This window comes from Nelumbo lutea, chromosome 3 (genome assembly GCF_056320005.1).
Source record: "Nelumbo lutea isolate HS-2025 chromosome 3, American lotus-T2T, whole genome shotgun sequence".
Lineage (NCBI taxonomy): Eukaryota > Viridiplantae > Streptophyta > Magnoliopsida > Proteales > Nelumbonaceae > Nelumbo > Nelumbo lutea.
This window is the reverse complement of record NC_142686.1, coordinates 85,810,516-85,822,655: the sequence shown is the minus strand read 5'-3', so window position 1 is coordinate 85,822,655 and position 12,140 is coordinate 85,810,516. Positions and strand designations below refer to the sequence as shown.

Here is a 12,140-nt window from a genome sequence, read left to right as displayed (position 1 = left end):
TTAAAATAGTAAAATTTACCACTTGATCATTAGAAGCCTAAGATAAATATTATCAAGTTTGACTTGAAGGTTAAAATCCACATACAAGCTCTTTAATTTATGTATAATGGAAAATAAACTTAATTATGGCCTTAAACAACATAAATATATAATTTCTACTAATGACTTTAAAACAAGTTCCCTTGACAAAACCAAATATAAACAAAAAAAAAAAGACAAAGTAAAGAATTAATTCATAATTGAATTTATTTGAATTGAATTGTAAAAATCGTGATTTCTGAATCAAATTGTAAAATTCAAACAGATTGTAAGAAATTTGCAGAAAAGGATTCAGACATAAGAGTCCAATCGAAACCCTTTGGATTCATGATTCAAACCATGAATTTTATGGTAAATTATAAGATTTTGTAAACATTGGTGCCCAGTGCATTCAATCCATGTGCTTATAAATTTTTGATATGTTGAAGATACTATTACAATATTATCCTACATCCGATCTTGGAGTCACAAGTTTTATGTACCTAGTATCATCACAGCAATGAAAATTGTTTTATATTCTTCATCTGATATTGCATTCAATCCATAAGCCACTCAACCATTTCATTCTTAGTTAAGCAATTAATAAAAAAGAAAAAAAAATATTTGATCTTAGAAGTCAACACCATCAACAAAAAGCCTGAAGGGAAGTTATCTTAAAGATGGTACAGTACCTGCAAGAAAAAAGAAAGAACTTGATAAAAATGGAATTATTTCCAAGGGATAATAATGGTTTAGAACTTACATCAATTAGTCACTTTTCAAGACTCTGAGCTAAGCAACCTAGACGAAAATTTATATCTATAGAGATGAGATGATGCCTACCCCAGTAATATCCCTTCCATTTTGTTACTTTCTTGATGATTGGATTTGCAAGGTCAGAATTGACTGGGTTGCATACACAAAGTAAAAGAACCAGACTTGGGAGGATAATCTGAATTTGAATAGGATAACCGAAGAGATATCTTTTCTTTCTTTTCTTATGTCCAACAATTGTCTCACCAAGGAGATCACTTGGGGCGAATGTTGACTCAAGTAGGTGTTTCTATTAGTTTCTGAAAAGCTGAAGTGATGACAGATGAAAATATAATGAATGAACACAGAAAGCTCATAACAATCCAGTTGGGCCACAGTTCACAGGTTGTGTACATCTGTCCCTCCCCATACCCTGCATTGGTTCTAGATGATGATGATGATGATGATGATGATGATCATAATAATAATAATAATAATAGTGTACACATGGATTGGAAATTCAAATTTGATTACATAAACACCTCATCCAAATAGATGATAATTGGATCAAGTTGTGAAGTTTCAATTATCATTGATAGGCCTATTTGGTTGACTTCTTTTTTGTAATATTTAATCTTTTTGGTGTATCTTTTTTTTTTTTGTTCATTTATCAAAAAATAAAAGATTTAAATAGAAGGAATTGAATGGGGTGAAAAGTAGTAGTTCAATTTATAATTTAAACGTCAAAATTAAATAGGGACTAAATTCAAAAATGAGTATTTTATTTAAAAAAAAGGTTCCACAATCTTATTCATATTTTTTAATAGTAGTGCAAATATAGAATTGTAGATGTATTCAATTTTTTTTGTATTCTGTGTAAAAATAATTCTAATATGTCACACTTGTTTTTTTTAATATGATAAATATATGATATTACATATGTACCTAAGTGTTTTTTGCAAAATTTTTGTATTTTTATATTTTATTAACTTTTATTATTTATTTATGACATTAAAGATTAACATGTTTGACCCAAAATTTGAACTATTGATCTTTGCCAAACAATAAAATGATTTCATTTTTTGTCAGTTCTAAATTATGTATTTCATTTTCATTACCAATAAAAATAGTTCTTGTTTATTACATTTAGTAGGTTTATTACACTTATTAAAGGTTAACTTGTTTATTAAAAAATATATCATAAATGTGTCTAATTTTTCTACATTTTTTTGTAAGTTTCTATATTTATTTCTATTTTAAAAATTTTATTACTAATTATGACTTCGTAGGTTGATCAATTTGATTCGGATGGTTGAATTGCTTAGCCACCACTTGGATTTAAAAATGGTTTTGTTTTTTAGTCAGTTTTAAAATATATGGGTTTATATTGTTAAAAATATTGACATGGATCTAATTTAATAAGAGAAAATAAGAGTTAATAATTTAATTATAAGACTTAATGAGAGGATTAAATGATGTGGGAAGTAATAATTGAAGTTACATTTTCAACCTTACCATTAGAAATAGACTAAATACAAAATTATGGGCATTTTAGTAGGCATTAGAGCTGTAATAAAATGGCTTTTATCCCTTTTTCAAACAAGGAAGTAGAGGGTAATTATCCTAAATATATAATTTGTGACCATATACAGACACATAAAAATATATATCCTATTTGTAACCGCATACTGACCACCTTTTTCTCCATTTACTTCCTCTGATTTCCAGATGATATCTTTCAACCCAGTTGAGATGTTCTTGTAAAACTGAACAATAGTTGATAGAGAAATGAAAATATGTTCAGTGACATGCATAGGTTTCATAGTCAGTAAATACTAATCAAAATTGACCTTGCTGAGTACCAATTATTAGAAAGCATAGCTCAAGGCATTTTTTCTCTCCAAGCTATGCATTCTAAAGCCTATGAGCAGTGATAGATATACAATGCATTGCTGGGATTATTTTGTACCAATCAAAGTAGATGCAAATATTGAGTTATATTCAAACCAGAAAGCCATTTCCCAAGATTCAGTGGGTTTGTAATACCATACCTTGTGAAATTCCAGGGTATCTCCACCAGACTTCCTAAGCTCAACCATGTGCAGTGAAGGGGCAACCTCAAAAATCTGTGGGAGTTAGGACAGGAAAAGTAAGTATCTTATAAATATGGATCAGATAGACTGCACATGTCTCATTAGTAGGTGTCCCTTGAAGATAATTCTTAAATGGAGGTACCTCTGTTGTGATTGATAACTGACCCTTTCTTCCAGTTTTCTCCCCTTGAAGCTTCATCTGGAACAAGAAAAAATAAGTTGCAGAGCATTTGAACTTCAGAACACTGTCAGTGATGTAATATTATTCATGTACATTGTTCCAATCCCAGCTCCAATTGGTTTAGTTGTCATGGATGTTTATCCAGGTCTGGCATTCTGGGTGGAAACAAGTACCCAAAAGCAATCAAACAACTGAACCAAGATTATACAGCCTTTCTTGTAACAAGGACCAAGTTCAGCTGCATTTTATTTCCATCAGTCAAATCTTCCCCACTTGTAATATAAGCCAGCAAAGTGGAACATAACATAAATATGTTGAGTAAGATAATCACAATTTAATAAAGATGGATTCTTTTATATTGCTCTGGTGATTTTGTAATTGTTTTTTTATATTTGTTTGAAACTTTTCTTCCTCTGTTTATAAATTGTTGATTTAGAACCCCTTCAAAATAATTGATCTAGAAGTATAATGTATGGTTAAAAAGATGTTATATTTTTCTCTCTCTTTATCTTTTCTTTCTTTAGGGGCATGACGATGGGGGATAGGGAGGATTTAGCTCACCTTGTAATTGTTTTTCTTCACATCAAATCCCAAAGGTGTGGCAGCTTCCTCAATTTTTGAGATTATCTCATTGGCAGGGCATTTAGATGTAAATCTTGTTTTCCGCTTAACAAGTCCCTAGTCATCACCGGAAATATTTTCTGTTTAAGGTAAGATCTATCAAAAGTAATCACAAGGCCAAATAGGCTAGCATGCAGTATTTAACAACAGAAATATTGCAAGAAATGTTCTTAACATCTATCTGAAGCACCAATATTCTTTGGCTAAAAATGATACAAGCTCATATATCATCCACATCGGCATACAGGAATATGTAATTGCTCTACATTATCTATAGATGTTGATGAAAACACAGTTACTGGTTAACAGTGTTTGCTAAACCTGATACTTTGCACTCATGTCAGATTTTGACATTAACCATTAATTGCAAAATTGATGGTGGTGGGTTTAAAATTTTCCAAGAGATTAATCTGGCTGCATCTTTTTGTAATTTCGGAGGTTATTTAAACCAAAATTACATTTCCCTCTCCTCCCCTGACCAATGCATTTGGAAACTCCACCCTGTTGGCAAGTTCTATACCAAGTCCAATGTTAAGGCTCTGGTTGAAGATGAGATAACCTCATACTCCCCAGCCAAGAAAGGTTTGGAGTCCTCACATTCCAGATAGAGTTTTTTCTATGGAAGCTTACTTGAAGAGAATTAACACTTGTGACCTCATTCAAGAGAATAGGGAAGGTTATGAATTTCCCCCATGTTTGTTTGTTATGCCTTCAAGATGGGGAATCAGCTGAACATCTTCTTATACATTTCCAAGAGACCAGAAAAATTTGGTATCATTTCTTAAATCTTATTGGCTGCAGTTTGGTTTCTCCCAAGCATATTGTAGACTTTTTTTGGCAATGGCAAGGCAGAGGTCTCAGTAGGATGTTTGTTTGTTATGCCTTCAAGATGGGGAATCAGCTGAACATCTTCTTATACATTTTCCAAGAAACCAGAAAAATCTGGTATTATTTCTTAAATCTTATCGGCTGCAGTTTGGTTTCTCCTGAGCATATTGTAGGCTTTTTTTGGCAATGGCAAGGAAGAGGTCACAGTAGGAGAGGTAAAAATTATTGGAATATGGTAGCCCACATAGTGATGTGGGGGTATGGGAAGAAAGAAACAATCAAATCTTCAACAAGAAGGGTAGATCTTCTGAAGACCTAATTTCTCACATTTCCTACCTCTGTAGTTTGTGGAGGTTTTCAAAGGAATGTCCCTGACTGACCTAAAAAAAATCTTTATAACTTTCTTTGCTCTTTTCTGATGAGCCTAACCCTCCCCCAAGGTTTTGAAACTAGATTAGAGAGGATAATGAAATTAAAATTTGATGGAAGTTCTTCAGGTTAACAGGGTGTTACTGGGATAGGAGGTGTAATCAGAGGGAGAGATGTAACTTGTGCTGGCTTTTAGCAGCCCAATTGGGATTGCAGATTCTACAATGGCTGAGGTCATGGCAGCTCTCACTTGGATTCAAATATCTAGAGATTCATGCATTTGAACACAAAGTACCCAAATTGATAGGTTAAGGCCATCAAAGTGGTTTGACATCATCTACCAGGCTACAAGATGTTTAAGGACCTTAACAATATAATTGAGGCCATGTTCACATACCAATTTCTTTTACACTATAATGTCTTATATCCTATTTTTAGATTCTTACTGCAAAGAAACCACCAGAGCATACCATCAAAGTGGTTTGACATCTACCAGGCTACAAGATGTTTAAGGACCTTAACAATATAACTGAGGCCATGTTCACATACCAATTTCTTTTACATTATAATGTCTTATATCCTATTTTTAGATTCTTACTGCAAAGAAACCACCAGAGCATACCATCTGCTTCTCAAATAAAGAACTGAGGTTCAGACCCTGAGAGGTAGAGATGAGCTCAAAAGCATTCATTGCAGCTGGCTTTTCTTCTCGCTGCTCTACAACAAGATTTCCAGAGTCCTGTCCCAAGAAAAACTAAATGTGAAATTTATGAAATCTCATGTTCCTCTCAGAATTCCTACTTCACCATTATATTTTCTTAATGTTATAGGTTCTAGGTAAAAAGTATACAGGAAAGATTACCACAGATTCATCAAAAATGGCATCCACATCATCAAGACTAACATCTGCTGACTCAAAAATAGGCGGCTTATATCCTTTCTTAAACCACTCATTCTCTATGACCTCAGAAATGCTAATTCTCTGTTCAGATAATCAGAATTTAAATGACAGAACTGTAAGTGACAAAATATATGGCAATTGAAATTAGAGGAGAGTAGTAATTCCAACTTGAATCGTTAAAAAAGCTAAATGCACTTGCAACAATGTGAAATGGAAATAAAAGGCATACTGTCACTGGATTGGGGTCAAGGATCCTTTTGATTAATTTTTTTGCACTTGTTGAGAACCATGAAGGACAGTTGAAATCAGCCTTATATATCTGCAGTCATGAGAGCACTGTTAAATTCATGTTTCATTTTTAGAAAATTAAAACATGTGCCACAAGATTATCTATGCTCAGAACACTTCTAAAAATAAACTCTTTTTGCAGAAGGCATTACAAACACTCTTAATCTGAATCCTGAACATGCATATCCAACTTTTAGCAGTTTTACCCATATTGAAACAAAAGATTCCATTTGAGATCAATATGTCTTGTGTGCTTCTTATCTCATGATGACCATTTCCCGGGTTAAGTAATATCATGGCTTCATGTTTTAACTTCTGAGGAAATTAGATGAGATCCTAGTTAAATAGTTAGTCTGAGCCTTTAGGATGGATGATTTGTTATACACAACTAGTTACAAACATACAATATTAAATATTGGGATGTTGCAGACTTCCAAATGGATGAACCACTGGAATCAAATTAGAGATCCTAGATTTCAGAACTATGTGCTTTTGAATTAATTTCCTTTGCTAATTTTCTTCAAACTTGAATGGAAAAACACAAATTCAGTTATTATTATTCAATTAGAAGTTTCTTGGAGGCTAAGATGACATTTGTATATGGACATGTGACAAAATTAATAAGATATCCAATTATTTAATCAAATATAACTTGTTAATTCATGAAACTATGTTGTTCCTTGAGCATATTACTTACACGCCCCTCATCACACAAAAAGGGGGGAAACAGTGGCAATGTAGTGTAGACCACTAACATAGGATTCGTTTTTCCTTTTCTTTCTTCAGAAATAAATTTTACTGAATCATGGATCTAAAATTAATCAATTAAACAGCAATCTCCATGTTCTTGGTGAAGATATTTACTAACTAATTAATGTAAAATGATATATAAAGACAAAGAAACTGACCTTCTTATACAATTGCATAAGATTGGAATCCTCAAAAGGCAAATAACCGGCCATGAGAACAAAAAGGACTACCCCGCATGACCACAGGTCTGCCTTTGCTCCATCATAACCTTTGTTGTTAATCACCTGGGAAAGAGAACAGGAAATGAGGACAGCCAATGGAATTCAAAGTAAAGAAAATGAAGTTACTCTCTTATCAAGAACCCAAACTGAACTCTTATCCAATATACACAATATACCTCTGGAGCAACATAATTTGGTGTCCCACATGTTGTGTGAAGTAACCCATCTTCCTGAAACAAAAATGCTTTAAGAAGTTGAGTTTCGGATCCTATTATAAACATTGAATAATTTCTGGTTCGTTCTTCTTTTTCCTTGTTTCAACAGAAAACCAACAAAATAGAAGCAAAATATTCCCATTTAAATGAGAATGTTCTAAATAATTCTTAAGCTATGAGGTAGTGCATCATTGTACTGACCCGAACTTGCTGAGGTAGTGCACTTAATCCAAAATCTGAGACTTTAAGAATTCCATTAGCATCCAGAAGCAGATTTTCAGGCTGTGATAAGAAAGTATTGTCAGATAGATTGCATTGTATACAACTGATTAAGTTCAATATGTCCAATGTTCTGCAGAAGGCGCAATATGATGTAGTGTAAAGTGGTGGAAAAGGTCATGGAAGAAGTGGGGAGGATATTAAAGTTCAAGGTTTAAGTACATGCTTTCAGCCTTTTGAATCGCACCTTCAGGTCTCTGTGAAAAACACCCCTGCTGTGACAGTAATCTACAGCATTGATCAGCTGCTGAAAATACTTTCTTGCTTCATCTTCCTTCAATCTCCCATGACTAGCCTGGCACAAGGGAAAAACAAGGGATATAGAAACATTTCCACTGTGAATCACTTGTTTCTACCATAAGTTTGACTGAATTGTCAATAGCACAAGTAAAACCAAAGCATGCCAACATCTTACAATTTTGTCAAAAAGTTCACCACCATTCACAAATTCAAGAACAATATATATCTTTGTCTTGCTAGCCATCACCTACAACAATGGCACTCACTTTATTAACAATATATAAAAAGGCTTCTATAGATTCAGAACAGTATTGACAAAACACAAATAACATTCAAACATAGGGCTCTTAAGATGAAAATATATAAGCATCCTGTCTATCAAAATTATGTAAGAAATTTTAAGATTATCTAATTAAAGAACATCTAGAAGCTGGAAATGGAATGATGAATAGGCAAGGGAAAAAATAAAACCAATAAATAAATGAAGCTCAGGGAATAAGATCAGCATAACACAAATTGCTGGATCAATTGGATATAGGAAAGATGCAACTGGTCATACCTCATACATACGAATGACATTTGGATGTCTGATCAATTTCATGGTTGAAATTTCACGTTTAATCTGCATAAAACAACATGAAGAACAGTGTTAATGGAACAGAATCTAAATACGGACTCTATGAATTTATGCATGGGAAGCTTCTCGTGCCAAAGATGTTTATGCATGGGAATTGGAATCAAATACTCAAGCCATGAGTTTCATGGTAAAGCATAATCAAACAACAAACAAACAAAATAACAATTTGAAAGGGAAAAAACAAAACAAAAAACAGTATCTAGCCAAAGCATTCCACATAGATGTGGTCAGGAAAACTAAGAGGGTATTTAGTAGTGTGAAAATATCATGGACAGGACTGTTTTGGTCCTGTCCATGATAGAATGTAGTGTTCTGCTTTGTATGGACAGTCCTCATTTTATTTAATCTTTTAATATATTTTAATTTATATTGAAATTATTCTTTTAAATTGTTTATTGCTGAAGATAATATTAAAATGATCAATATATTTATTTTTATATTTATTAGTAATTACGTATTGATGTGTTATTTTATCCATTATTATTTTATATTATTATTTCAATTGGCTTAAATTGTGTTTTTTTTTCATTGATGATCATATGGTGCAAATGGATCGGACCATCCAATCCAAATCCGATCCAGTTTTGTCAGATTTGGATAACCCTTTATCGGGTTTTTTGGATCAGATCCAATTGGAATTTGGATCACCCCTATCCAATCTGATCCGACCTATATGTATATATTTATAAACATATTTACTTATAAAAATTCATGTATATATAATATATTTATTTATAAATATGCTTATATTGCATTTGTTGTAAATTTTTTATAAAAAGGTATGTATATATTAATATATATGATGAAAATAATTGAAAAAATACTTATACTTTTGGTTTTTTTTATATAAAATTTTTTGTTTTTTCTTTTAATAATTTATTAATTTTTTTTTCATAATTTGAATCGGTTCAGATTAGATTCAGATATCTAACATCTTTAACGGATTAGAATTTGAATTACCACTTATGAGATCCAATTGGATATTCAGATCAAATCGGATCAGATCTTGTATTCTGCTATCAGATCGGATTTGGATATATCTTGGTTTGAATCTGATCCAATCCGTTTGCATCTTATGGGTATAAAGAGTTTCTGTCTACATAGTTTTTGTCCACAGTTAAGAACAGGTGTAAACAGTAGTGTGGTGTGGATTGGTCCTGCCTTGACCAGCACACACCCACCGATTTCTCATCCACGTTACATAAGACTCCCTAAGGTAATAAATCCATTAAAGTGGGAAAAACAAGAAAAGAAAACCCCATTTCTCAATGATAGCACTAATCATGCTTTGCTTCTTTTTCTGATTTTCTTTTGATCAACCGGAGCCAGACATTTTATTGGCAGCAGGCAATCAAAAGCAAAAGTTATATCATATTGAAACTAATTTGTAGAACATATTTTAAGTTAAGTTCGATATAAATGAGCTGAGTAACTAGTTAACTCGGACTTCAGTAATAGAAGAATTCGACATTGAACTTTATCTTCCAATCCTCCACCCCCGGCAAAAATTCCGCAAAATAAAATTCTCATATCAATAAGTTTGAAATCAATGTATTTTTCTTCTAGTGTAATAGCTTGCTAAAATTCTTCTATTAGATGAAGAAAAGAACTTAACTAGGGTAATCCAAAGAGGAGAACCTTAAAACAAGAATTACAGAATCAGGCAAATTCAAAATAAAAAATAAAAACTAAACGATCAATTCCCTTTAAAAAAGGAAGGAAATATAGAGCAGAAGGCGGCAAAACAAAAGGGGCAAAAGCAGTAAAAGTACCTGACCAACCATCTTATGCTTGAGAACCTTCTCCTTATCGAGAATCTTAATGGCAACATTCTCCCCCGTCTCGGCATTGCGAGCGAACTTCACCTTAGCAAACGTACCCTCGCCAAGCGTCCGACCTAGATCGTACTTCCCGATACGCGTTCTGCTGCTGCTACTGGCACGAGAAGTCATCTTCAGGTTCTTGATTTCCTTTCCCGCAGTCTCTCACTCCCCCTATCTCTTCTTCTATATTTTCTTTTCACAGACTTCTAAGATCTCTTCTTCTTACAGGGTTGCCAAACCTGAGACTTCATCACCTTCATCACCTTCATCACCTTCATCTCTCCTTCCTTTCTATTGAAACAACTACGAACAGCCAAAAGAACGCCCACCCCCAACACCAACCAATTGAAGCTCTGCTATTGAAAGATCGAAGCAGGGATCTAGCGAGAGGATGAAATTAATCAACCAATATTAATAATGATTCAGGTAGAAAAAAAAATAAGAAAAAATGTCGGATTTTTCATGGCAGATCGAATAACGGATTCAATTTTTTAATCTTTGTCACCTATCCTCCTCCCCTTTTCTTCTATTCTGAATCTCCTCCACATGGTTAGATTGGACTTCTCTCTATATGGTTAGAGAGAGAGACGAATGTTCGTGCATATACGAGGATGGACTTCTCTCTATATGGTTAGAGAGAGAGAGAGAGAGAGAGACGAATGTTCGTGCATATACGAGGATACTTCTCCGTTTATATATTCCTGGCTTTGAAAAATGAGCAACTTAGCCCAGGTCAAAAACTGTGACGACGACGACCCTCGATGCATCGATGTGGTCCCCATTGAATTGGACGAAGTGGGACACAGCAATGCGTCAAAGGCCGTGATTTTACGGTTCTAGCCCAGCGCTACTCCAATGGGAGTATCTGATTTCTCCTCCGGTTGTTTCACTCTACTCTCTATCCGGAGAAAGCGTTAAGAGACAACGGATGAAACCAGTCTGGGCGGTCGGTTGTGTTTTCTCTTTTCTGGACGGAAAGTATATCTTTTTCAGCGGTCGTAATAAATTAAAATGAATGAGTAGCGTTTCTCTCTCTCTCCCTTCTCTTTTATTTGTTCCTTTTACTACTGCACCGGCCTGATCTGACACATGTATTAGCAACGTGTCGTTGGCTTCACGTCTATAACTCCATCTCCACCAAAAGAATATCCTATCAGCAACTCAGGCTTCAAACTTGGGTAGTAGATTTTAAATCAACGATGAAAAGTCTTCGTTACTGTAGACTATTATTGGATCTGACATCTGAGTCCTTTCTGATAATTTTGGTTACCGTGCTTATCCTCAACCCCGAGATAATCGTTTTTTAGTTCAGGAATCAGAATACAAGTTTTTTAGTTCAGAAATCAGAATACTAGCGGGGCCCGTGTGATGCACGGGATGGGCACGCTTTGTCACTCGCTCACGTAAGTAAAAGACAGGTTTGGGGCGGGTGATGGGATTCAGTCACTGCAAGGCCCGTGGAATAATCACCGTAGCTTTGTATTGAGAATATTTTTCCATGAAATAAAGCATAAAAGTATAAAGATGTTCTCGATGCAAGGCTGAAAAGGCTGTTCGAATATTGTTCGAAGGGGCCTTGCAGTGGCCCGATCTCTTGGGGCGAAGCACCAATTCCTTCTTGGGATGGTGAATTTCTAAATTTTTTTCACCATCGTGAGGTAATTATTTAAAAAAAAATAGTTTATAGATATTTATGAATAAGATTATAGAGATTTTGGAATATTTTAGGAACTGGATTATAATAATTCGGGGGCATTTTATAAATAAAATTATGTGATCTTAGGATTATAAGAATATGAAGAAAACTTAAAGATATTTTAAAAATCAATAATAAATCTATAGATATTTTACTAATTTACTATCGAGTTCGGGGAATTATATACAAACTCCATCCCTAATTTGGAATAAAAATATTTTCCCTGC

The 12,140-nt window shown here is 33.7% G+C and overlaps 1 protein-coding gene and 1 long non-coding RNA gene across 15 annotated transcripts; one reads left to right on the top strand and one right to left on the bottom strand.

Moving 5' to 3' along the window:
* Positions 1 to 425: 425 nt before the first annotated feature.
* On the bottom strand, positions 426 to 11,380 carry LOC148866179 (CBL-interacting protein kinase 23-like). 14 transcript variants are annotated; one of them, XM_088975938.1, is made up of 16 exons: positions 10,723 to 10,884; positions 10,167 to 10,597; positions 8,317 to 8,379; positions 7,933 to 8,004; positions 7,705 to 7,812; positions 7,440 to 7,520; positions 7,200 to 7,253; positions 6,961 to 7,086; positions 5,994 to 6,083; positions 5,726 to 5,845; positions 5,486 to 5,602; positions 3,607 to 3,723; positions 3,007 to 3,063; positions 2,823 to 2,897; positions 2,465 to 2,537; positions 426 to 710 (listed from the first exon to the last, which is right to left on the bottom strand). In XM_088975938.1, exons 2-16 carry the CDS (start codon positions 10,344 to 10,346, stop codon positions 688 to 690), a joined length of 1,356 nt encoding a protein of 451 aa, XP_088832064.1. In that variant the 5' UTR covers positions 10,347 to 10,597; positions 10,723 to 10,884; the 3' UTR covers positions 426 to 687. The 14 variants fall into 14 exon arrangements, 11 of the variants coding, with proteins under 11 accessions (XP_088832064.1, XP_088832066.1, XP_088832065.1 ...); XM_088975940.1 differs by having other exon boundaries at positions 2,468 to 2,537; XR_016109476.1 differs by having other exon boundaries at positions 3,607 to 3,746; positions 10,167 to 11,380.
* LOC148866180 (uncharacterized) lies at positions 3,621 to 7,811 on the top strand. The gene is made up of 2 exons (XR_016109480.1): positions 3,621 to 3,755; positions 7,597 to 7,811. It is a non-coding gene; the product is annotated as an uncharacterized LOC148866180 (long non-coding RNA).
* Positions 11,381 to 12,140: the final 760 nt, after the last annotated feature.